This window comes from Vulpes vulpes, chromosome 9 (genome assembly GCF_048418805.1).
Source record: "Vulpes vulpes isolate BD-2025 chromosome 9, VulVul3, whole genome shotgun sequence".
Taxonomy (NCBI): domain Eukaryota; kingdom Metazoa; phylum Chordata; class Mammalia; order Carnivora; family Canidae; genus Vulpes; species Vulpes vulpes.
In genome coordinates, this window is record NC_132788.1 from 7206144 (window position 1) to 7232855 (window position 26712).

At 50.0% G+C, this 26712-nt stretch overlaps 2 protein-coding genes across 3 annotated transcripts in view; one reads left to right on the plus strand and one right to left on the minus strand.

The window, feature by feature from the left end:
• NEU2 (neuraminidase 2) overlaps nucleotides 1-3701 on the minus strand; it is an 83314-nt gene extending 79613 nt beyond the window's left edge. The window contains exons 1-2 of the mRNA XM_072719152.1: nucleotides 3579-3701; nucleotides 1048-1130 (exon numbers count right to left, since the gene is read on the minus strand). The gene's annotated coding sequence lies outside the window, so the exon portion shown is untranslated. The remainder of the gene's footprint in view (nucleotides 1-1047; nucleotides 1131-3578) is intronic.
• The window catches only part of NGEF (neuronal guanine nucleotide exchange factor), a 102616-nt gene that overhangs the window by 59606 nt on the left and 16298 nt on the right, over nucleotides 1-26712 (plus strand). The window contains exons 1-3 of one of the 2 annotated variants that reach the window (XM_072719151.1): nucleotides 3809-4082; nucleotides 4608-4750; nucleotides 10717-11021. In XM_072719151.1, coding sequence (XP_072575252.1) covers nucleotides 3976-4082; nucleotides 4608-4750; nucleotides 10717-11021 — 555 coding nt within the window. In that variant the 5' untranslated portion in view covers nucleotides 3809-3975. Of the gene's footprint in view, nucleotides 1-3808; nucleotides 4083-4607; nucleotides 4751-10716; nucleotides 11022-26712 lie in introns of those variants that run through there. The other variant, XM_072719149.1, reaches the window with a different exon arrangement.

Sequence of the window (26712 nt, forward strand, 5' to 3'; positions counted from 1 at the left end):
GGGAAGGGATGCGTGGACAGAGTCCAGAAAAGTTCCACTTAGAATTCCAGTTGTCATCGCCCAGCGGAGCTATGGACAGTGCTCACTCTTCCTGGCCAGCAGTGTGTCACAGCCAGGAAAACTCACCTGAGACTTGGGGTGCAGCGTTTTCTTTGGGGCTCAATCACCTAGAATGAGTTGGCCACCCGGTCTTCAGCCCCTCTGGAGGCTGAGCTATGATCACCTGGCCCAAAGCCCCCACCTTATCTGTTCCCAGGTCTCTAAGTCAGCAAAGACACTCTTCTGATTTATCAGATACCATCCCAGGGGCTTAGAGATCACCTCTCAGGAGCCCAAGACAGAGGCTAAATAAACCTCTCTTTGGATAAGATCAATTATTTACCACAAAGAGCTAAACTGATTGTTTTTAACTTATTTCCATAATATTTACAACTGCACACTTAATGATTTATCTTCATGTTCAAAACGAAAGAAAGGACTCCACCTCCACCTCACCAGTAAAATACTTCACAAACCCCCAACAGAATAATCTCCTTTTGGAAGTCTTGCAGAAAACTCCATCCATCAGGTATGGATTTCCGGGTTTCTTGGAGCTGCACTGCAGTGAGAGAGGCACATTTTGTCTTTTTCCTACTTTCTCCCTGAATTTGGGGGGTTCAGTTAACCTTGAGGCAGTAGCCCCCTGTGGATTGACTGTTGGGGCTGCCTACCTAGTTTAAATGTGTTGATTTTCAAAGCAACTAAAAAGTCTTTAGAGAGTGACAAAAATAACCTACTGTCTTTATGGCTGTAGAAGATACAGGTAATTTAATTAAAAGCTATCAAGCACTTGTTTCTAGATGTTTCCAATATATATGTAAGGATTATCCTCTTACTACCAAAACAACAACAACAACAAATCCAAGTCATTTTCCTACTAGATTTAAAAATATAAATGTGTCTTCACATTTGAGAGCCTGGTGACATACCATGTGACCCTAAAAAACACTTAGAATAAGTGAATAGAAATTTGCACTTCCTTTGTCCCACAGAACATAGCATACTTACTAGCACAGACTTCAAAAATCTGCCATTAGGCAGCTGTGTGATCTTGGGCTTGTCATTTTAACCCTCTGGCTCAGCTGCTTTTTCTGTAAAAGAAAAGTGTTGGATGAGATAGTTTCTAAATTTCCTCTGGTTCTCCCTATTCTTCCTCAGAATAAGATAACATTTTGTAAATATAAATGAAGGTTCCTAAAGCAGAGGATAAATAAGAATCCCCTGTGTTTCCAATATTTACCTTTTATAGTCCAAAGGAAGAAATAAACAATGCTTAGGTTAAGTATATAAAATAACTGAATATTTTCCAAAATCTACTATGAATTTCTTAGTAAATCCTATGGAGCACCTACCATGTACTAATCAGGTGTGTGTGTGTGTGTGTGTGTGTGTATGAAATATTGATCTATACTTTGTGAATGATCCTGAACAAATGTTCGTTAAATGGAGATCTTACTAATAGCCTGATAAGCACCAAATATGACAGGAAAGAGAATGTGCGGGATTTAGCTTAAAGTTATATGCCTTCAGAACTCAGTGACTTTCTAAACCGATTTTATAATTAGGAGGATATTTTTAGCTTCTTTTTCAATTGGAAGGTTTTATTATGCTCATCTTAATATACGTAATTTCGCTTGAGTATTTTCTGATTTAAAAAAAAATGGATCTTTTCCCCTTGGTGGAGCAAAGTGTGAAAGTAACAGCTTCCAACTTAGTGTTACATCAAATTTAAGGGCTGGTGAAACCGTCCTAAGAGGTAGGTCCTAGTGATTGGCCACACTGTGCTCCTCCTTGCGCCCGGATGAAAGATGAGTAAGACACCAGGTGCCCACCCTGGAGGAGCCCATGGCTTAGTGTAAGGATGGCCCTATTCACAAAGAATTACAGTGCCAGGTAATGCTGCCCATTACTCAGGGGATGGCACCTGGGGGGGGGGCGCCCCAGTATGCCTCCACCTGCAGGAGTGAGGACTACCAGGGGAGCAGAGTTCTAGCAGAGGGAATAGCACTTGAAAGCCCAGAGCCTGGAAAACTGTGGTGAAGCTAAAGCCTCAGAGGAGCCAGCTAGGGCAGTGGCCCCAAGGAAGCAGGCATGGAGCCGGATGCTGGTGAAGAGCCTGGTATAGTGCCCCGGGGGCTGGTGGTGATGGGACAGCAGTGCAGGAATTTAAGCGGGGAAGCAGACCCGTAATTTAGAAAGGAGACAGAGAGAAGGATGGACTGGGGAGAGGTCCAAATGCAGAGGGGCAGGGGTGCTGCTTTGAAGGATCCAGGGGGCTCAGTGAGGCACTGATGAGTGGGGTGAAGGAAGAAGGTTGGGGCCAGCTCTCCGGCTGTTGGGAACAGTGGGGACACGAGAGCGCACTAGAATGTGCGGGAGGCATCCAGGCAGGCAGGGCCAGAGAGCAGATGAAAATGCGGAGTTCCAGGGAGGGTTGTGTGGGATCTGCGGAATGAGTGGAGGAAGGAAGGCCTCTGGCTTGGTAAAAGAAAAGACCAGGTGGTTGCCTTGCAAATAATCAGAGGCCTTCAGAGCAAGACATCAGACCCGTCCAATGTGGCCCTAGAGGGGACCAAGAGTGAAGTGGCGGCTTTATGCTTTGGGACTGGGGCAACTGGAGTTCCGTTTCCCAGAGTCAGAGCTGTGGGAGGGCCCCCGGGGCTCTCCGGCTACTACAAGCCTCCCCTCAAGCTGCTTTCCTTCCTCCCGCCTCCCGCCGCACCCCAGCTCCCTGTTACCACGACCTGGGTGTTGGGGATGGCTGGCCAAGGAACCCCACAGAGCCGACCCACTACCCAGTAGCTAAGGCCTTCCCACCAGAAGGATGTGCAGCCCCAAAGGAGGCATCTGTGAAGTTAAGTGCGGGGCAAGGTGCGGAGGGAGGGTTTCCACTCTGCTCTCAGCCGCTCTGCAGGCGCTGGCCCCGCTGTCACCCGGGCCCATGGGGGGGGGGGGGGGGCGCAGGCCGGCCTCGGCGAAGGACACCGAGGAAAGCCCCCCCCCCCCCCCATTGCCTTGCCAGGCCGATGAGGGCTCACGTTCCGCTCGGGCCCATTACCCCTTTCTGCCGGCTTTGGGGGTCAGAAGTGGACTGAACTAGCTAACACGGGGGTGCGGGCCGCCAGGCTCAATGGGACCAGGCGGGGGAACCCGGGTGGAAGTTTGGGGCGCTTTGATTCTCCTCTGGCTCCCGCACACCCAGCGCCGGCCACCGGGACCTCTGGGTGCGCGAGGGCGGCCAGACCCGCAGGGAAGACGCGGGCTGCCCCCCCCCCCGCCCCTCCATAGTCTCGGCCAGGAGCTGGGCTGCAGGGTTCCCCTAGGACCGCAGGCTCTACCTCGGGCTCCCTCAGACAGAGCCCCCCCTTCCCCCAGGTGAGGACGCGCTCCGCCAGGCTGGGTCCCGGCAGCAGAGGCGGGGGTGGGGGTGGGGGGGGTGGGGTGGGGGGGTGGGGTGGGGGGGTGTCCCGGGGCGGGGCGGGGCGGGGCGGCGGTCCGAGGGGCGCGGGGCGCGGGGCGCGGGGGCACGTGGCCGGTACCTTCCAAGCTCGAGCCTGGGGGCCCCTCCCCCCACCGGGCCCGCGGGCCGCTCTCCCAGGGCCGGGCGCGGCCGCCGCGGGGTGCAGGGCGCGGGGGCCCGGGTGGCGCCCAGTCCGGGCTCCCGGCCTCGCCCCCGCCGCGCGCGCCCTCCCGCCTCCCCGTTGCCGTGGCAACCGGAGCCTCCAGGCGCGCGCCCGCCCGCGGGAGCGCCCGGCAGCGGCGGCGGCGGCGGCGGCGGCGGCAGCTCCGGCTCCAGCCGCGCGCGCTGCGACCCGGTCCCGGAGCCCGCCCGTGGCCCGTGGCCCGTGGCCCGCCGCCCGCCGCCCGTCGCCCGCGGCCCGGCTCCCGCCCCACGCGGCCCGCGACCCGGCCCCAGCGCCCGCGCCGCCGGCCCCCATGGAGCTGCTGGCCGCAGCCTTCAGTGCCGCCTGCGCCGTGGACCACGACAGCTCCACCTCGGACAGCGACGCGCGCGACTCGGCGGCGGGACACCTGCCGGGCAGGTGAGGGCGGGCGGCCGCCACCCCCGCGCCGCGGCCCCGGCCCGGACGCCGACCCCCGCGCCCCCCCCCCCCCCCCCCCCCCCCCGGCGCGGGTCGTGCAGCCGGAGCGCCCGGGGCGGGGTGCGCCCTGCTCGGCCGCCGCGGGTCCCGGCCCCGGCCCCCCCCCCCCCCCGCGGGCCTGGGGCGCGAGCTCGGCTGCGGGGGCTGCGCTCGGGCCGGGCCGTCGGGGCGGCGCCGCGGGGAGCCGAGGGCGCGCCAAGTTTCCGACGCCTGCCCGCGAGCTCCCGGCTCCGAAAACACGGAGGCTTGGGGCGGGCCGGGGCGGGCATGAATCACCGGGTCGCACCCCGCTGCGGTGACGGCGAGGGCCTGGGCGGGGGGCGCGGGGCGCGGGCGGGGGGCGCGGGGCGCGCGGTCCAGGGAGGGTCCGGCCCGCCTGGGCCACCTGCGCCCATGCCCCCGCCGGCGGCCGACGTGTGTCGTTGCTTGAAAATAACCGGCCCTGCCCCTCCTTGCTCCTGGCAGCGAGTCGTCCTCCACCCCGGGAAATGGGGCCACGCCCGAGGAGTGCCCGGCGCTGGCCGACAGCCCCACCACGCTCACCGAGGCCCTGCAGATGATCCACCCCATCCCCGCCGACTCCTGGAGAAACCTCATCGAACAAATAGGTGGGTGACCCGGCCGTGCCCCTGCGCCCGAGGTCGTTGGCTTCCGGGAGCACATGTATCTGATGTGGCTAAGGAACGTTTTGGGACATATTTGGCTCGAAGCGGCTCCGTAGGTGAGACTGTCACCTTTCAGTACTGATGCCTAATTGGGCTGCTGCAAATGGATTTGTGTCCTGCTCTGGGAAGAGGGGTAGCCGCCCAGCCCTCCGCTGGGGGAGGGCCCGCTGTCCCCTTGTCATCTCAGGGGTGAGGTGCTGCTGGGCCTTGCAGGAGACAGTGCTGCCCGGACCTGGCCTGGCAGGGGCCTGGGGGAAACCTGGAATGACATCAAAGCTTGAGAAAGGCTCCTGCAGAGACCCCGCTCAGGAGGAGGAGGAGGCCTGGGGGACTTTGCACAGTGGAAGGAAGGGCAAAGTAGAGAGGGGTGCGGTCCCAGAGGCCCCTGGGTCAGGAAGGCAAGCCCGGTTTCACCTGCTTTTCCAGGAACGAGGCCCCAGGTGCGGGGCACGGCCTGTGTGCGTCTGGCTTCTGCACAGCTGCAGCTAGAGTACGCTGTGAATGCAGAAAGTGGATGGAGAAGGCGTCCCAGGAAGGCGAGCACTTGGATTTAGGAGTCAGACATTGCTAATGACGGCAAACTAGTTCCCATCACCGTCACCAGGGTTGGCAGCAAATGGTTAATGTGGGTTTCCATCGTTTGGAAAATCGTACCGGCTGCTTAGAAAATGTTTTTTTTTTTTTTTTTTTTTTTTTGTTCTTTGGTGTTGTCAGAGCTGCAGTTTATTCGTTCAATTAAAATTCTAGGTTCAGAAATGTCCTCTCCCAAATACATCAGCATCGTTCTCTACCCCCGGCGTTCAGGCAGCTGCGGGGTGTCTGGAGTGGCAGAGGAGCTTGTGTTGCCCCAGGAGACCCTGCCTTCGGGAGACTCCTGGGGCCGGCCCACTCTTCCCTGGGAAGGGTTTTTCCAGACTGATCCCTGAAAGGAGCTGAGCCCCTGGCACAGCTGAGGGGGTGGAGTGCACCCCGCGTGCTGGGAAGCTGCTGCTGACTCCAGGAATTTTGTCACGCCAGGCCCCCTGGGTGTCAGGCTGGCTGGTGGCCGTGATGGTGGCAGGTTTTCCTCCTTATTTGCTGGGGTGATAGAGGGGGGCCGATCTGAAAACAAAGAGGCCTCAACACCACCTCTTTCTCCCACCTCCCTGCCACACTCCCTGTCCCTTTGTAGTGAGGAAAACCAGCTCTGCCTTGGCAGACGCTGGAGAGACCTTGACTTCCACCCTCTCGAAAGGGATCTTCTGTGGCTAAAATCAGCGTCATAACTGGGAAGGACGTGGAGTGCAGGCCGAGAGCTCCATGCCTCCTCTCACAGAGATGAGGCTCTCTAGGATTGCCTCCTAGCTCTGCTAGGCTCTCGTCAGCAATCCCGGGCGTGTGGAGACAGCTCTCCTGGAGGCAGCTGGTCCTGTTAGGCTAGTGGCACAGGCTTCAAGCTGAGAGCCAGGGACCCTGAGCTCTGGTGCACACACATGCTGGCCCTGGTTCCCCGTGTGGCGAAGCATAGGGACTGACGTGGAGTCTTTTCTCCCCCCTCCAGTAAGTGCTGGTGTAACTGGTGAATATCTTTTTCCGGCTCCTGGGCTGGATCCATAGTAGTGGCTCACCAGCTGTGATGGATGGATGGCAGCACGAGCTGTCAGCACCTTCTCACTTCCCTCGTTGTGGACGTGGGGCCTGTGCTAAGCAGAGTCCTACAACAGCCCCACCTGCTTTCAGCTCTAGGAACGAAGTGAAGCCTTTGCCAGGTTATCAGGAAAGGACTGATTCCGCAAGTCACAGTAGAATTAAGCGGGGAGGAAAGTGGAAACCATGTATGGACATTTTGTAGACCGCTGTGGTAGGTCCTGCAGTGCCTCCCACTGAGGCCAGAACAGAGTTCCTCCAGGATTGTGCACGACACGGCACACAACCGTCGTTACAGATCACAAACCCTGAGACCCTGCATGTGCATGTGGGCACTGTTGTCTCTGAGCTAATAAATGCTTGACGCATATAAGGTGCTCACTAAAAAATCAACGAACCCCCCACCCCTTGAAAGCTTGTATTTGAATGATTCAAAGAAAAAAAAAAACACAATTCTCTTTAGAAAGTGAGATTCTAAAATCTCATTCAAAAATGACTCCAGGGGCTTTGGCAAGAAGAGCCAGGAAGGAACTTACCCTCTTTTGCAGGGCAGCACAGCCAGCCTGGTACGAAACATTTTAAGTGGGAAAGATGGGAACTGGGTCTTGTATATCTGCATGAATATACTATACCAGGTGCAAGATTTAACCGGTAAAAGTTAATTTTCATATAAAGTTGTGCTTGCTGAATGTATAAAATATGAGATAGGAAAACATATTAATAGAACAATGAGTATAGACATTTAATCAGTTAACATGTAGCTCCTCAGGTAAGACTACACTATTAATCTGAATTTTAAGACCAATAAAAATAAACGGGCCATGAAAAATGGTTACACAGTGTGTCAGATAACTCTTTGTAGTCACAGTGATTCCAGGAAAACTGGTGTTTAAATTCATATTCTAAATTCTTCAGAAAGAGGTATTCGGAAACTACTTGTCTTGGGAGTCTTTGGCTAAAAGTAACAGAATATCCAGCCAAAAAAAAAAAAAAAAAAAAAAAGCTTAAACAATGGCAGTATTTTTTTTTTCATTCAGAGGTAGAAAATTCTGGAATTGGTTCAATCAGCCAAGCAGTTACCCACCAGCTCCTTTCCCTCCATCATTCTCAGCATTTGCACTTCATGTCACAAAATGGCTACCACAGCTCCAGACATCACAGACAGACACATGTAAAAGCCAAAAAAGAAAAGTCTTTCTTTAAGTGTCTACTGAGGAGGGACATCTTTTGGGGAAGCTCTTCTCTCTCTCTCTCTCTCTTTAAGTAGGCATCACTGTGGGGCTCGAACTCATAACCGTGAGATCAAGACCTGAGCTAAGATCAAGAACCAGATGCTTAACCTACTGGAAAGCACTTCTGAAAGATGTAAAATGTCCCCTTACTCTCCTTGGCCAGGCTGTGTCATGTTCATGCCTAAACCCACCACTGGCAAGAAGGAGGGAAGTATCACTGTAGGGTTTGGTTTTCTTTTTTCCCCCAAGCGCTTTTGTTAGATTTATTTCCTGGCTTTTGGTATAGACGTGAGCAACGTGTACACTTTGAACCTAGAGATTAGGGCTGAGTGCTTTCTGTAGAGTTATAGGGCAGACGAGGCCAGATTTTAAGGGAAATTTACATTGGATGTGGACATTTATTTCTAATCTTAAGCCTAATTTCTGTGATTTTTCTCTTGTGAAGGGAGTCCCTAAGGCCAGCCATTATGCTACTGAGAGCTCTCATTATACTTGAGAGCTCTCTAAAGAATATTTTCTTTTTTGTTTGTTTTGTTTTTTTAGAGAAAGTTTTTTATTTTTTAAAAATTTTTAAAAATTCTGATTAGCATACAGTGTGAATATTAGTTGCAGGTGTACAACATAGCGTCACAGTGGGTCTTGGTCAGCCAACATTTTCCCACTTCCCCGAGCGCGGAATGGGTCAGTGCCCAAACAAAACCCCTCCCCTGCCAGCTGGGAACACGGGGTGTGAGGGGATAGAGGAGAGGCAGCCAACAGTGTCTACCACAATGTGATTTCAGAATTAATATTTTCAACCCAGCTACCCACAATGCTGATATTTTTGTCTCTTTTCACCATATGTATCACACTGAGATGCTGGAGATAGTATTTATCCATGATGTGCCGACGATAGCATGTATAAGACATATTTTTGAACCTTCAAAAAGATGCCAAATTGGTTAGATGCTTCGGTGAGGCTTAGAAACTGCATTTTTTTTCCTAAAGTAGGCTCCACACCCGGTATGGGGCTTGAACTCGCGACCCTGAGATCAAGACTCGGATGCTCTGCAGACTGAGCCACCCAGGCGCCCTCAAAGCCGCTTTTTAGAAAGGTGTCGGATCCAGTGACTGTTTGAGTACCCGCTAGGTGGGAGGCTCATTCACATTTTGAAAATCGAATCCAAGTCAGCTCGTGGAAACTTGGTTTCGTTTAAACCTCTGTAAACCCCGCGCACCAGAATCACGGGAGACGAGTCGGTTCAAAGTCCGCACTACAGTTAGGTCTCAGGCTCCCGACTGAACCCGGTTACGTAGTGACGTGAAGCTTCTGTCTTCATAGATCTTCAGTCCGGATTACATTTAACAGAGACTCGGGGCTTCTCTCAGATCACCTTCATTTATATTCTGCTGGAATGGAGCTCGGCAAAATCACAGCATCTTAATTTTTTAAAGTAAATGCTACGCTTAGCATAGAGGCTTCGTCATCCAGCGTTACGGGGCATGGGAGGCGAGCTCATGAGCCCCACAGGGCGGACTTACTGGGTTTCCGTGTAGGAATATAATTTATCCAGCCGCATTCAGGACTTCAAAGTTAGTCTGCTTTCCTTCCTTCCTTTGTTTCCTGTTTAGATATATTTAACAATTAGATAAGAAAGGAATAATAGCGTTTGTGCTGCATCGTAAGAGAAAGTGCCTTACAAGTGGTACGTTTATCCCAATTAGAATTCTCCTGGGAAAATCATCTTTGTTTTATGGGTGGACTATCAAGGGGCCCCTGACCGCAGGCCAGACCGGAATGTTGGGCTGGCTGCCTCCCGGCCCTCCCCACCTGGATGCCCCTCAGGTGCACCTGGATCTCTCCGCTGCCCCCCATCCCTCAGCTGTCCCCTCCTCCTGGGCTCCTTGTCTCCTTGACTGGGGCCACCAGACCCTGTTGCTATGCTGGTCACCTGGTTATCACTCGTGACCCAGCACCAGGCAGACACCAGGACCCATCTTGTGCCTTGATACTGTTCCCTGAACCAGGCACGTGGCTCCATCCCGCACCACCACATGCAGTTTGGGCCTCCGTCATCACCCCCTTGGGGAATTAACACAGCATCTCCCTTCCTCTCCACACTCATCCGAAGACGGAGACCGGAGCTGCTTGCCTGAGGTCTCTCGGGGCCTCTCTCTTGCCCACGGGATACTTTGCCACCTCCATGGCATGGCCAGCAGACATGACCTTAGGGGCCTGACCCCCTCTCCACCCAGTCCCCACCTCCCCTCCTCCTGGGCCGAGACCCCCTCCCCCCTTCCTCCCACCTTGTCCCTGAAGCTTTTCTGCTGGGAAGAGACAGTCCCTCCACCTGGCAGCCAGGATGTCTGAAATCAGGGTTTTCCCTCCGGAGATGCTACATTTGTGCTGATTCATATGTACCCCCAAATCTCCTTGGAGACTTAAAATGCATTTATTTTAAGTACAATTGGTCAGGGAAGTAAGCCTGAAACTGTAAAAGCAAAAAAAAACAAAAAACAAAAAAAAAAAACAAAAGAATGTTCCCCTTTGAATCCTAAGGCTGATGAAATATCGGTTTCTCCTTCAAAATGAGAATCTACAACTATTCCCATTTCACAAATGAACACGCTCGAGTTTTAATATTGAAGCACTTAAGGCTAGGGAAAGCATCCTGTTGGGATGTTGAAACATAATTGGGGCATTTCCATCAACTGTGCCCCTTGGTTATCAACACATCAAGTTCTAGACTCGAGCTGTCTGCCAAGTATGTGTGGGGAAAGCCACATATTTGTGTGACCAGATTTTTAATGCGTTCAGGGATCTCTTTATTTTTCTGGGGGGGGGAAATGGGGAAATCTTCCATATGCTGATCATCCCCAAGAAATGAAGACGGTGGCAGTTCCTTGGGTCGGGGAGAGCCCTCTGGGGAGGAAGGCTTTCCTTCCGTTCTCCTAGGCACGGCCCCTGCCCTCGGTGAGAGTACCACGTCTTGACCTAGTGATTTGGAAAGCCGTGCCTCTGAAATCTGTCCCTTTTTCTTCAAATCAAATTTGATTTTGTTTTGATTTCAGGGCTCCTGTATCAGGAATACCGAGATAAATCCACGCTCCAAGAAATTGAAACCAGGAGGCAGCAGGATGCAGAGATACACGCCAATGCCCATGGCTCCCCGGCCAGCGAGGAGACCCCAGAAGAGGAGGAGGACGAGGAGGAGGAGGAGGACGAGCCGGCAAGCCCGCCCGAGAGGAAGGCTCTGCCCCAGATCTGCCTCCTCAGTAACCCCCACTCGAGATTTAACCTCTGGCAGGACCTGCCCGAGATCCAGAGCAGCGGGGTGCTGGAAATCCTCCAGCCCGAGGAGATCAAGCTGCAGGAGGTAAAGGGCTGCCCAGGGGTGGGAGCTCCGTGCAGAAGGGACTGGTGGTTCCATGCACTAGGGGAGGCCTCCTCCGTGAGGGGTCGCCCCGCCCCGCAGGCTCCCCAGAACGCTTCCTGGTGGGTTTAGCCATCCAGAACACTCAGGGAAATGCACGTTGTTTCACAGGCTCCAAAAACAAAACAGAACAAACAAACCAACCTCCTTTGCTTCTAGGAGAGCTCAGCCCAGTGCTGGGCGTGCACAGCAGCGCTGTTTCATCAGGGAGCAAGGTGGCATCCTTTGGGTGCCCAAGGTTGTCGGGTGTTCCCGGGGCGCAGGGGAGGGAGCTTGGGGGCCATCTGTGGCCCACGTCCACCGCTTTGCTCCAGAGGCCCTTGAACCCAAGGGTGAGCGGACCGGTGCGGAAATCCAGGGCCTTCCTGTCCTGCTGCACCACATAGATGGTCCAGGCACACCTTGCACATCAGTTGGCTGAGGCAAAAGTGCCAGGCAGCCTAAGGGTTTATTGCCGGCCGGGAGGGAGGATCCACGAAGGAGTCACAGTAACGGAAATGCGTAGCTGGGACATCGGCGTGTTCCTTCCAGTTGGGCAAAGATCACTCGGGAGTAGAGAGAAAGCCCGCGATCTAGAGATGGGAGCACGGTGATCAGCAGTAAGGGGAGAGGACGGTGGGGAGGGATGTGCGGTGTGTGGTCACCGCGAGATTTCAAAAGTGGCGAGAGAGGGGGAAAGGAGGAGATTGGGTTCAGTCCACAGTCCTCCTCTCTGTGCTGTACCCGCACGCCCCTCCAGCCTGTCCTGGAACTGGTTCTAGCCCCGGGTGCCCTGCCCTCCCCGTCCCTCCTGCCCTGGAGTCCGCCGAAACTTTTGCTCCTCTCGTTTATTTAAAAGACAAAAGTAACCTGTGTGCACCGCTCGTGACCGACCACTCGTGACCAGGCTGCACCTGCTGGGGAAGGCATGGGGAGGCTTGGTTTGTGCACAGCCACCTGGCAGGATCGAGAGGGATCCACCCAGGCCCTTGGGACTTGTGAGCAGGGATCCGGAAAGGGCTGTGTCAGGAGTGTTTAATGGAACACCTGATGTAAATCATGTGTAGTCACCTGTTCCCGATGTGGCTTCTCCTAGTTTTGCACAAAAACCCTGGAGGAGACATAAAGAAGCCACTTGCAACCCCCGCCCCCCGCCCACCGGAAAAGAAGATGCACATGGGGGGGTGTGGATAGATATGTCCCCTGGAGCAGGGGGAGCCCCACTCAGAGAAGCAACCACATGGAAGGTGCCAGAACACATGGAGAAGTCCCCTTGCAGTTGTCCATCCCTCCTACCTCGGGGTCCCCTGGCCACAGACAGGGCTCACCGCTCCTAACTTTGACTTTCATATGGAAGGAATTCTATAATACTGTTTTGTCTCCAGCTTCTTTCACACAGTATCACCACCACGGGGCCTTTTTCTTTAGTCCCCAGAACAAATACCAGTTTCTGGGGAAATGCTTCTTTTTTACCTTGGTAATTAGAGAAGTAAAGATTTTTAGTCCTTTGGAAAGCTTAGAGATAAACCCTACTAGAACTTAAAACATGGTATAAGCCTTCTACGACATAAGCAAAGCTCAAAGCAGAGAGAGCGGGGCCTTTGTACTAAAAGAGCAAACAGTTAAAAAGCTCCCCCCGCCCCCAATAGCATAAAATAAGGCAGCAGAGTCCATAGCAAATGTTCTCCGTTATAATGAGCATAAATTGCTTAAATCCTCCATGGAAAGACAGAAATCCTCCAACTGATTAGAAATCTAGACCCGTTATATCGTGGGACAGAGTGGAATCTGGGATGAATTAACAAAGGGAACGACGAGTCCTTTGTATGGAGAAAGGTATCCTGGACATTGATAAAAGGTATCGCTCTATTTTTTAAATATTTTAAGACTAAAGAAGCTACTCATTTATAGATTTTCATCATTTAAAAACTGCAGTGCCAACATGTACGGGCCTTGTCTGGCTCCTGGCTTCTCACCCGAGGACCCACCATGTCTCTCCTCATAGAGGATGGACCTGAGACACCATCTGGTTTGGGCCTTCAGACGTTTAGGAAGACTCTTACGTGCAAAATCCTTACAGACTTTCTTGAGGCTCCCCCCCTTCCATTTACATTTGTTTTATCTAACAGCTGTTTGGTTTTGATTTTGGTTTTTAGCGACTTAGAAACTGCAGTTTAGTTTTCATGAAGACAACTCCCTGTGCCCTGACGCTGCTGGCTTGAATCAGAGCAAAGACCGCCACAAGGGGCTCGCAGGTGGGGAGAGAAGCATGCAGGTGGCCTGGCGCAGGTGGCCTGGCGCAGGTGGCCTGGAGAGCAGCCTGCTGCCCAGAGCGCTCAGTGCATCCCGCACAGCTTTGCAGGGAAGCTGAGCCATTGACTGAGCAAGTGGCCACATGGAGCTTGATTGGGAGGCGCTTCAGTGAGCTGGTGGGAGACTGTGGCTGGTCAGGGAAGTGCAGTTTAAACGGTGGTGGACAGGGGCACCCCCGTGGGTGGTGGGTCCGACTCTCGGTTTCAGCTCAAGTCATGATCTCAGGGTCGTGAGATCGAGCCCCACGTGGGGCTCCATGCTCAGGGTGGCATCTACTTGAGCTTCTCTCTCCGCCCCTCCTGCTTGTGCGTGAGTGCTCTCTCTCTCTCTCTCAAATAAATAAATCTTTGGAAAAATAAAATTAAATAAATTAAACGGGGTGGACACAGCCATGTTGCCATTCAAAAAGGCAGGACAAATTTGATAATACTCCAAGGATGTGAAGGGAGGCCATTTTCACGTAGCCCCTGAGCCTGGTTAGCAGACTTCTTGATCTCTGCTCCCATCTGCCCATCTGTTGGATGAAAAATCGTATCTTGCTTTTAACCTATCTATCCTTGATGACTTGCAAATTGGGTGTATTTTCACATGTGTATTAGCTGTTTCCATTTCTCTGTCTATGAATTGCCTGTTCTTATCCTTTGCCCTTTTTTCTATTGGGTAGTTTATATTTCTCTTCCTGATGGATGGCAGCTCTTTATACATTCTGGGTTTTACATTTTTTAAATATGTTTAAAATGTTTTCTTCTGTGTAGTAGAAGAAGTGATGTAGCATGAGTTTGGATCCCAGTTCTGATACTTCTTAGCTGTGTGACCTTGGGCAAGTACTTAACCTCTCTATGCTCTTGTTTCCTTATCTGTAAAACTGGGATAATCCTAGTACCTGCATCACAGGGTTGTGAAGATAAATGAGTTAACAAGATAAAGAGCTGGACAGACTGATATCAATTGAGCATTTAAGTGCCGCCTTGCTTTGTGGTGTCTCTTTTCACATAAAAATATCTCATCAGTTTTATAGAAAACCTGCCAGTCTTCTTCTCTTTTTTAAAACCTAGTCTTCTGGACGTTATGTCTGTGATTAGGAAGGCCATTCCTAAGAGGTTCACCTTACAATGAAAAGGTAATATTGCCAACTATTATGAGATGGCAGCCAGATAGAGTGGAATCTGTCAGAAACATGAGCAGAAGTTGCCGTGCACGCTACACTATTTCTGTAGGAGTGGGACGTAACATGGATATAAGCAATCTGAAAAAAAAGTAATGCAGTGGACTCGAATATTTTTACTGAACTTTGTAGTTGTGGCAGCTGTGCTGCCCAATGCAGGAGCCACTGGCCACTGGTAGCTACTGAACACTTAATGTGGCTAATCCTAATGGAAACATGGTAAACGTAGAAAATACACACCAAATTTTGAGGTCTTAGTACAAATGAAAAGAAAGCAAAGGTACCATATTAATAATTTTTATATTACATGCTGACATCATATTCTGGATATGTTAGATTAAATAAACTATATTAAAATTTTCCTGTTTCTTTACCTTTTTAAATGGCTACTAAATGGTTACTAAGAAATTTAAAATTGTGTGAGATATATATTTCTGTTGGACAGAAATATATGCTTGAGAGAAGCAATCTTCTATTTCCCAGTATCCATAAATACCACTGAGAAGTGGTCATATATTAAGCCACAAGAAAAAGTTCAATAAATATTTACTAAAACTATATAGGTCATAATCTCTCACTAGGGTGCAGTGAAACAAGAAAATAAATTTGAACAATGTAAAAACCTCAAATCAGAAATGTTTAAAATGCTCCTAACCTTTGAGATAAGAAAATCAATCTTATATTTATAGATTACTTCAAGGATAATGAGGAAGATACTACATTTTAAAAACATGGAATGCTGCCAAAGCTGAATTTGAAGATTTTATTTATTTATTTGACACAGAAAAATAGAGAGGGAGAGAGAAAGCGAGCACAAGTAGGGGGAAGAGCAGAGGGAGAGGGAGAAGCAGACTCCTTGCTGAGCAGGGAGCCCTGAGGGTGGGGTGGGCATGATCCCAGGATCCCAGGATCATCCCAGGATCATGACCTGAGTCCAAGGCAGATGCTTAACCAACTAAGCCACCCAGGTGCCCCCAAAGCTGCATTTGGATAAAAATTCACAACCTTACATGCTTTAATTGTTAAATAAAGAATAAATACAAAATTAAGCGAGCTAAGATGTTAGCTTGAGACATTCAGGGGGAAACACACACACACACACACACACACACACACACACACACAGTCCGAAGGAAAGCAGATAGGGTAGAGATCAATAGATCCTGCATAAAAGTCGCGATGAGATGAATGACTTTCTAGGAAAATATAAGCTACCAAAAATTGACTCAAAAATAAGAATTTCTTAAACACCAAAATATACCAGGTAACCAAAAGAAATCCACAAAAGAGATGTTGCCCCCAGATGACTGAGTTGGGCCAAGTGGTCAAAGCACAAAGGACCCCTGTCACTTGGAGTAGTCTAGAACACTGCTGTCCAGCAGAATTTTCTGCAACGTTGGAGATGTTCTATATTTGCATCTCCCAAAGTCACCAGCCACATGTGACAATCAAGCATTTGTAGTATGGCTGCTGCCACTGAGGGACAGAATGGTTAATTCTATGTAATTTAAACTAACTTCCATTTTGAGAGCTATGGGTTGCTACTATATTGGTCAGGAAAGATCTAGAGCAGGGATCGTCCCTTCTTAAAGAGCCAGATAGTAAATATTTTAGGCTTTGTGGGCCATACAGCCTTTCAGAACCGCTCGGCTGTCCATGGTAATGTCATAGCCGCTAATAGCATGTGAAGGGATAGACATTCCAGTTAAACTTCTTTTACACTTATAGTTGGCCAAAAAACCATGGGCTATGGTTTGCTGACCCATGGTCCAGAGCATGGAAAAGAGGGAAATGCACAAACCATTTGGTTGAAGGTATTCTAACCAAATCTGATCAGTAGCACACACACACTTTTTTTTTTTTTTTTTTAAGATTTACTTATTCATGAGAGACACAGAGAGGCGCAGAGACGTAGGCAGAAGGAAAAGCAGGCTCCCTGAGGTGAGCCTGATAAGGGAATCCATCCCAGGAACCTGGGATCATGACCTGAACCCAAGGCAGATGCGCAATGACTGAGCCACTGAGGTGTCCCTGTAGTACACACACACATTAAAACAAAATCCACCTCATTAAACACTCAGCACTCCTCTCTCTCTCTAATCAGTGGGACCAGGAGATATGAAAAAGTCAGGATAATGAAGAGTTGAGTGTTGTGAACCAACTGGAACTAATAGCATTTCTAGGACACTCCACTCAACACCTAGCAGAGCGCGCATTATTTTTCAAGTGCACACAGAGCATTCACCAAGGCAGACCATACCACACTTTCACAAATTGAAAAGAATTCAAATCATACAAAGTATGTTCTGCAATTGTAATAGAATTAAAATAAAAATCAGTGACCTAAAGGTAACAGGAAAATCTCCAAACACTTAGAAATCGAGGGGCATGTTTCTAAGTAATCCCTGAGTCAAAGAGAAAGTCCGCAGGGAAGCTAGAAATGAACTGCCCCTATTCACAGAGGACATGATGATTGTCTATATAAAAAAATCTCAAGAAATCTACCCAAAAAAACCCCTCTTCAAAATAATAATAATAATAATAATAATAATAATAATAATAATAATACACACTAGCTTAAAAAACTTAAAATACAATACCAAGTGCTGGTGTGGTTGTGGAACAATTAGAATTCATGTACCTGGCTGGTGGGAGTACAAAATGTTTTGGCTGCTCTGAAAAAGAGCTGATGGTTTCTTACAAGTGACACAGACCCCATACAGCCCGGAGGTCCCAGTTGTGGGTGCTTACCTAGGACAGCGTCTCAAAAGCGACAGGATGACATCTGGGGTTGGATCATTCTTTGTCAGAGGGGTGGCTCTCCTGTGCGTTGTAAGAGGTCCCTGCTACTAGATGCCAGTAAAATCCTACCCCCAGTTGTCACAACCAAAAAATGACTCGAGACCTAGCTGAAGGTCCCCTGGGGAGCAAAAGTAGTTCATGGTTGAGAACTACTGCCCTATAGAAATAAAAACTTAGGTTTACACAAAAACCTGCATGTGAATGTTTATAGTGGCTTGATTCATAATAGCCAAACACGGGGCACAAACCAAATATCCTTTAACAGATAAACTCTGGAAAGTCTGTACGATGGCGCGCTACTTAGTCCTAAAAAGAAGATCTGTTGCTATACACCAGCTAGGTGAATGCAAAGGCATGTTGCTGAGTGAAGGAAATCAGGGAGGTTACACACCATGTCATTCCATCTGTAGGACACGCTGAACGAGACAAAGCTGCAGTGACAGAGGCCAGATCAGTGGTCATCGCCAGGGATGAGGGCAGGGAGGGTGTGACCAGAACAGGAGAGCACAGGGGGCTTTTTCAGAGTAATGGAACCCTGCGTGTCCTGGTTATGGTGTTGGTTACAAGGATCTTATACCTGTGTTAAATTTCTTAGAACTGTGCATCAAAAGTCCATTTTACCACATACTAATTTTAAAACTAAAACATAAAAGGGGGAAAGAGGAAAAGAAACAGATTGAATGTCCTCATTCTGTTCAATCCAACAAAAGAAGCACTGCCCCCCGCCCCAACCCCCAAAACAAAACCTAGATCTGTCTTACTGTGAATTAAGGCAAAAATTTACATAAAACATAAGAAAATCAAATCTGGAGATACATTAAAAGAATAACATACATTGAGGGGGCACCTGGGTGGCTCAGTCGGTTAAGTGTCTGCCTTCAGCTCAGGTCAAGATCTTGAGGTCCTGGGATCAAGCCCCATGTCAGGCTCCCACGTCCCCTGGGAATGGGCTTGTCACATCCAGTGTCATCTCCTAGGACAAGCCCCTCCTGACCGCCCTGGCCAGAGCTTCATCCCATGAAACTGAGTCCTGTGAGGGCAGCGCCCCTGAGTGGGGAATCTGCTTCTCCCTCTCCCTCTGCCCACGCCTTTGTGCGCACACATGCTCTCTCTCTCTCTCTCTCTCTCTCTCTCCCAAATAAATAAATTTAAATCTTTAAAAAAGAAAAAAGAATAACATATATTGAACACATATGCATGAATGCAAAGATGGTATGAAGTTTGGGGCCAGAATGTATCCTATCAATAGGCCAGAGAAGAATACCCTGACCTTCAAAGACGTTGAAAAGGGAAATAGGACATTTATATCCATTTAAACAAAACTCAGGATAGTTTTGGAAATTTATAAAGAACATCGTAGGTCTATATCCAAGATCACATTTAATGAAGAATTGTTGTTGGTGGCGATCAAGGCAAGACAGTGAAGCTTGCTAACACCGGTGTTGCTCTGGAAGTTCTAGCCAGTCCAGCAAAACAAGGAAAGAAATAAGAGATAAAGCATAAGCAAGGACAGTCAAAGCCCCTTACCTGCCTACTTAAAAATCCTGAGGGAATCAAAAGTACTGGATCTTTATTAGGCATTTCAGGGAAATGGCTGATTCTAAGATAAACATCCAAAACTTAGTTGTCTTTGTATGTGTGAGCAAAACCCAGGTCTCGATCAATTAGTGAGCTCTATCAATAAGAAAAAGATGAGTATCCCAAAGAAAAGTGGACAGAACAATTCTCAGGAAAATTGCAAGTGGCCGGTGATTAAATTTAAAGGGTGGGAGGGGAGAAATCAAACTCACTGGTTTAATCAAAGAAGTCCAAGTTAAAACAACATTGAGGTACAGGCATTTCAGATGGCAGAGACTTTTAAATATAAAAATATTTAAAACCTGGTGTGTTGGGCAGATTTTTCAGTGAGTACTCTCAAACACACCGATAGGGAGAAAACAGCAACGTGTGTACCAGACCCTTACGAGGGTATGTTTGCACACTGTCTAGTGTTACCATTCCTAGAAATTTATCTTGAAAAATAATCAGAAATATGCACAAATACTTGTTTATAAGGATGTTGATTCCAGCAAAAATTAGGGGAAGAATGGGAGGAAGAACCCAAAATGCCCAATGATAGGGGAACTACTTAGTAAGACAGTGTACACAGGAAAAGCATGTTATAAAAAAATGTGTTTTCAAAGAATGAACAAGGTGAACATTTATGACACATTAAGTTTTTAAAGGGCAGGATAGAGGGGCACCTGGATGCACTCTTGGTTTCTGCTCAGGTCTCAATCTCAGCGTTGTAGGATCCAGCTCTGTGGTGGTGGGCTCTGCGCTACACAGAGTCTACTTCTCCCTCTCTTTCCTCCTCTGCCCCTCTCCCTGCTTGTGCTTTCTCTCTCTCTCTCTCTCTCTCTCTCTCTCTCTCTAATAAATAAAACCTTTTTAAAAAAAAAATTTAAAAGATAGGGACACCTGGGTGGCTCAGTGGTTGAGCATCTACGTTTGGCTCAGGTCGTGGTCCCAGGGTCTTGGGATCAAGTCCCACATCAGGTTCCCTGCAGGGACCCTGCTTCTCCCTCTGTCTGTGTCTCTGCTTCTCTCTGTCTCTCATGAATAAATAAATAAAATCTTTAAAAAAAATTAAAAGATAAAGGCGGGATAAAGCATTCCATCTATAGTAGAATTGGCATGGAAAAATAGATTTAATAAATGACATTTTCATCATTTCTAATAGATCCAGTAAAGACACTTAAATAACTAGGATGACCCAACAATAAATACAGTCACATGCAGTAGAAAATCACAGGAGCACACAGGCCATGTGTCTTGCTCTGAGACTTTATGGTCTGACTTTTATTTTTTTTTTTAAGATTTTGTTTGTTTTAGGGAGAGAGTGAGCAGTGGGAGGAACAGAGGGGGAGAGAGAGGGAGAAAATCTCAAGCAGACTCCATGCTGAGCACGGAGCCCCACATGGGGCTCCATCCCACGACCCTGAGATCATGACCTGAGCCGAAATCAAGAGTCAGATGCTTAACCGACTGAGCCACCCAGATGCCCCTGGTCTGACTTTTCATATTTATTTTAAAAAGCTTAATGTGAGTTTCTATTTTGTTAATATTTGGCAAGGGAAGCAGTGAGATCTCCAGATCTTTTTTGTTCCAAATCAGTGACTTCTGCATTAGATCTTCTCATTTTTCAAAGCAAGTCAGGCAACTGGTACCACCAGCTCAATCTGTTGTTGGAACATCTTTTTCTCCTTAGCTACAAAAGCAGCAGGTTGCAATGAACTACTGTTCACACAAGGAAAATACCCCAAAATGATGGCCTTTTGGTAGGCCTATGTCTTAGTCATTGAAGAACTGGGATTTAAGAACTAAATTGTATGTTTCCCTCCTTTTCTAAGTAAAAATTAGGTAGCTGAAGTTGGAACACGTGGTCTTAGACGTCAGGTAGGATTTTCTCGGTTTAGTTTCTGTTTCTTAAACTTATTCTGTAGCCCTCGATTCCCACCCTCTTGCCTGGAATGGTGTTGGGGTTGCTGTCTGAGAACACAAGAGTTTGAGAAAATAATCAGACGTACGTTCAAATTCTAAGGTTTGAGAGGGGGGCAGCTGTAGAGAGGGCAGGGGCTTCCCCAGAAAGCCATGGAACGTGGAATGGTCCTGAGGGAGAGTCAAAAGCAAAGGGGAGGGACCCGGGGGGCCTCACCTCACTGGAGGAAGCATCAGTCACTGCTTGATTCTCACCAGGCCTGACGCCGGCATCCTGAGAAAGAATGGAGAACCTGGAGGGGCCGCCCAAGCACACTACGTGGAGTGGTCACTCCTGCGGCTGGCATGGCCCATGTCCCCAGCGAGCTCCAGGAACCTGTCTAGGCAAAGGGGATAGAAAAGACAGACGTGCCTTGGTCCCTGATCTTGGTGAGCTGGGTGTGCACAGCTCAAAACCTGAGCAGGGAATGATATTTTGAGTATCTCCAAGGAAACCGGGTCATGCAGACACTCCCATGGGGCAGCCTGCACAGGCTGGTTCTTATTGCAGCAGGACAGCCCTAGGGTGCCCAGTCAGGACTTCCAGCGTCGCCCTGCCAGGGGCAGGAAGGGAGGGGACCCAGTGGTTATCCTGTGTGGGCCTCCTAGGGAATCTATCAGGATCTATTACCATCTCAGTCTGCTCAACCTCCAAGACAGGATACATTTTTTGGTTTGTCTTTTTTTTTTTTATCTGTTTTCACAATGTAGAATTTTAATGTACTTTTTTAAAAAAAAACAACTATCCATTTTAGAAGAAAATTATGGGCTTTTAATATGATGTACTTTTTAAAATATTTTATTTATTTGACAGAGAGAGAGCATGCTATAGGCAGAGGGAGAGGGAGAAGCAGACTCCCCGAGGAGCAGGGAGCCCTGTGCAGGACTCAGTCCCAGGACCCTGGGATCATGACCTGAGCCAAAGGCAGACCCTTAACCGATGAGCCACGCAGGCACCCTAATATGATGTATCTCTATCAAGAAATTAAATCGTGGGCAGCCTGGATGGTTCTGTGGTTTAACACCACCTTTGGCCCAGGGTGTGATCCTGGAGACCCAGGATTGAATCCCATGTCGGGCTCCCTGCATGGAGCCTGCTTCTCCCTCTGCCTGTGTCTCTGCCTCTCTCTCTGTGTCTCTCATGAATAAATAAATAAAATCTTTAAAAAAAAAAGATTTCAAAAAAAGAAAGAAATTAAATCATGATTGTTATTTTGCTCACCAACCCTCATTGAACCACATACTTGTCTCTTTGGGATAAACTTTAAGAATTCAACAAATGAGTCTCCAGTTAGGAGGGACAGGGTCTTTGCTCCACGGTTTATGGACGATAGCCATCACACAGGACATCACACAGCTCCTGTCCTATGATAAACACCTGTAATTCTTGCCACAAAGTGATGTTAGCATTTGTCATTTTTGAAAGGAATCTTTTGGATAAATAACTTACGTACCTGATGAAAAGTGCAAAAAGAGTAAATGGATTTATGGTGAAAAACGTCTCCTCTGTGCCTGGTCCCCGAGGGCGGCGTCCGTGTGCCACACACATGGTGAACCTGCTAGTACGTGGTTATGTGCTGTGCTTGCTTTCTCAACTTGGTAAAATGTTTTGAAAATCTTTCTACATCGGCCCAAATGGAGCGCCCCATTCTCTTTTTTCTTTCTTTCTTTCTTTTCTTTTCTTTTTTTTTTTTTGTTAGCTTTATGGATCTCTGTTGTTTATGATGTTCCTTGATTTCTTTAGCCAACCCCCCAACAGATGGCTATTTGCGATTAGAAATGTTGCGGGTCCAGGACATTCAATGCATTATTATATAAAACTGAAATCCTCGCAGTGGATTACCACGGAAACTGCCAGGTGGAATTGAGGAGTTGAGTTCTCTGCTTTTTAAATTTTGGGAGATGCTATCTTCACACTGAGGTATGAGGGTGCTCGCTCCGCATCACCACGGTACATGAGCCCATCATTTTGTCTTGACCGATGTGCTAGATAATCAGCGATATCTCGTTGTGGTTTTAATTTCCATTTCTCTTACTGTGAGTGAGGCGTCATTGTAAGATTGTGTCTTTTTAAAGTTTATACCTACGTTAGGGGTGCTCAGGGCCCCCCGCCCCAGGGCTGCAGGAAGCTACAATTTCATACATGAGCTCTAGGCCCGCAGCAGCACCCCGAGGTCGTCGCCACGCTGTGTGACGTGTGATGGCCGAGGCCTCGTGTGGACCCCGCAGACCCCACTGCAGCGGGTCACGGTGTGCGCTCTGGAATCTGACCCATCATCATTCGTGGAAGAGAGACACTCTCAGGAGCTTGTTCTTTACTCAGTGTCTTTTTGGAGTCACTTCCAGCCACCTTAATACCTGTGATAGTGAATTATTGGGCTAGCCCCAGAAGTGGGCAAAGCTTTGTGCTGTTCCAGTCGGGTCGTGGAGGGGAGGGACCAGCCTGGAGCGTGGAGGGGCATCTGCTGGGGGTGGCCACACTGGCACAGAAGGACTCAAGGCCCCAGAGCAAAGTGCAGGCACAGCCTCTCATGGATGGGCCTGGACACCCTTCACCCTGGCTCCTGTGACAGCCCCGGAGAAGGGAGGAAGCGTGTGGTCATCTGGAGCATGAGGCCCAGCCTTCGTGGCCATAACTCCCTCTGGCACATCGTGGGGCCTGGAGACTGGACCGAGGGGTCTGAACCAGGGTGTCCATGGGTTATGTCCCCACAATCTCTAAGGTAGTGGGGTGCTCTAGAAGGAGACCCCTAGCATTATGGCCCAGCTTCCTCTCTGTCTCCTCCCACCCTCCAGCTAACAGCAAATGTACCAGGAAAGATAGGCATCGGGCAGGTGCCCTAACACTTAGGAGCTCTGAGTGACAAGTAAGAAAGCTCCCAAGTGACTTGCAGAAGCTTCGGGTGCCAGGGTCCTCAGTCACCGCCACACCTCACGAGGACCTGGACATCTTGTTAAAAGACAGGTTATGTGTGGACCCGGGGCGAGGCCTGGGGATCTGCATTTGCACAAACATGTTGGCTTTCCCCCACTTTTGCCTGGCTAACTCTCAACCCCTTCCAGAACCCTTCCCCGGCTGCCTGCTTCTCCTGCCGCTGGAATACGGCCCCCTCCTTGCTTCCCCACTTCACTGTCAGGGTCACCACTGAGCTGTCATCGGCCATGCCCAGGCTGCATCCTTGGTGACAGCATGCTTCTGTGCCTTTGTGTCCCCAGCATTGAGCCCAGTCACGTCCTGGAGGTGGCTCTTGGTCCAGGTTTATGGAATGACTGAGCTGAGGTCTGGGCAGCAGCGCAAAGTCTGGCTCCCCACGCTTGAGGTCTCCTGGGCCGAGGGTCTCCGAGGGTCTCCAAGGGGGCAGGGGCGGGTCTTGGTCATCTCGGGATCCCCAGTGTCTGGCAGCCCCCAGCTCTCAGCAGGTGGCCAGTAAGCTTCTGGAGCATTGAGTTTCCTGTACCTGCCACTTTAGGAAGCCTTCCAGGAGAGAGGATGGGACACTGGACGGCCAGCAGGAGCCTAGAAAGAAGGATGAGCATATAATGCAGCCAGTGGTGTCCTTGTAAACAGATGTGGGTGCTCCGAGCGTGGGGAGCAGGGGGCCCTGGGGAGCAGAACCTGTGGGTGGAAGTTATGAGTGTGTCATCCGTAAACCAGGACTGGTTCGCATGAGAGCGCTACTGTGGAGGTTTTTCCTTTAACAAATGTATGAAGCACCTACTCGAAAGAACCACGTTAACAAGCAGATGATTAAGGATCTGGAGAGAGTCTACAGTCTGCAGGGGCCAGCGTAGGATGGAGGGGGCTTCTGTACAAATCACAGCAGGCCCACCTCTGAGGACGCAGGGTGCTGGCCTGGCACCGCTGGGCCCTGGGCTGGTGGGAAAACTTGGTGTCTGCGTGGAAGGGCTTCTCGTTCCGTAGCAGAGCAGTCAAGGCACAGAGCTCTGGAGTCAAAAGGACAAACCCTGGTTTTGCCACTCGCAGGCCATGGGACCTTAGCACCCTCATCTGTGGGGACAATCTGGGAAACCTCCAGGGTTGTGGTGAGGACCGAGTCAGGTGACGCGTCACAAGCACATGGCATCACGCCAGGCACCTGTTGGGTGTTGATGAGTGGCAGCTGTTGCTTGCACCCGGGGCCGTGTGTCTCTGATAACCTTGCACGGACGAGGGTATTCATGATCCCCGCTCACCAGGGGAGTGTTGCACCTGTCTGTGTCTGAGCAGGAGCATGGTGACCAAGCAAGAAGCAGGGCCAAGAGTTTCCTGGATTGAGGGAGAAAAAATGCCTCATTCTGGCAAGGGGTGGGGGCAGCAGGAATGGTCCTCAGTTCTTGCCAAATGAACTTTGTCTTCCAGTGCAGTATTTTTGGAAGCCACGCACGCTGTTTCACAGAATACCGATGAAGAGTCATCTGTTGGGTCTGAGTCTCCCCAGTGACGCAGGACCTGCAGCAGAGAATGTCTCTTTTCTCTTAACTCTGCTCCTAGGCCTTGCTCCAGTGACTTGGAATAATGCCCAACTTTTCCCTGTTCCCTGAGAGGTGTGTGTCCTGTGTTGGGAGGGGGCTCCTGGCCTTGCCTTCCAGGCCACATCCAGTCCAATGGCTAGCGAATGTCGGCCCAGAGGATGGAGAGGGCCACAGTTCTTGGAGCTGGATGGGAAATTAGGTGGTACCTTGACCAGGTTGAGCTGCCATAACCGACTGCCCCAGCCTGGGAGGCTGGACAGCAGGCATGGATTTCTCGCAGTTCTGGGGCTGGAAGTCCAAGATTGAGGTCCCGGCAGCCTTGGTATCTGATGGGACCGCCGTCCTTGGCTTGCATCCCTGGTGTCTCTGTCTCTTCTCATGAGGACAGAGTCATAGGGGACCAGGGCCCTACCCCTATGATCACATTAGACCTTAATGACTTCTTCATAGGCCCCATCTCCAATTGCAGTCATACTGGGGGCTAGGGCTTCAACATTATGAGCTTGGGGGGACACAATTCAGTCCCAAGCAGGTGGAAAAATGCAGACTACCTAAGAAGATCCCATTTTGTTCCTTTCACCTGCTCAGATGGGAGCTGAGATCTAGCCGCCATGGACAGCCTGTCCTGGGAATAGCCTGGGATTTGGGAAGAGGTGAGCCCCCACCCCCAAACCGGGACTATGGGGGAGGGGGCTGCTTCTGCTTCCCAGCTGTGCTGAAGCCACACCTGGTGGCAGTGGCAGGGAGGCAGGTGGTGGGACGGCTTCCGTCCTGGGGGCAGCTTCCATCCAGGGGGACCTGTGACTCAGGTCACATGACCACATCGCGATAAAGGGAAGGCGGTGGCCTCAGACGGCTGTGGTCCATTAACACGGAGGTCAGGACAGGACAGGACAAAATGTGCTGTGTGGGGGGTTCCATAGAGAGTCCTGAGTTACAAGGAGACGGTGCAGGTGCAGAGCAAGGGAGGGGGTTGCTCCCCCCGTGCCCTGCTGGTGAAAGAACCAAGGGCCGATGCCAGTGGCCGTGTGGGAGCGGGGCGTGGAGCACTGGGGCAGCGAGCTTGCCTGGCTGGAGCCCGAGGACCCATGGCAGACGATGAACTGTGACACAAGCTCAACTGTCTGAGACCACAGCAACTGATGGGTGAGTGAAGTGAGTTCTTAACGAGCAGCGCTGTGGGTTTTGGCTCTGGTTTCTCACCTCCCTCAATCAGAAGCAGGTTAGGTTTTCCCCTGGATTTTCCTGGTGTCCCTGCTTCCTATTTCATCCCCCTTGCTGATGGGCTGGGGTCTCATTTGTTTCTTCCAATGTGTTGCTTGAACAGCATGGCCAGGTGGTCCTAACTCTGCAACTCCCCCAGTGCTGAGGCCACCTACAGCA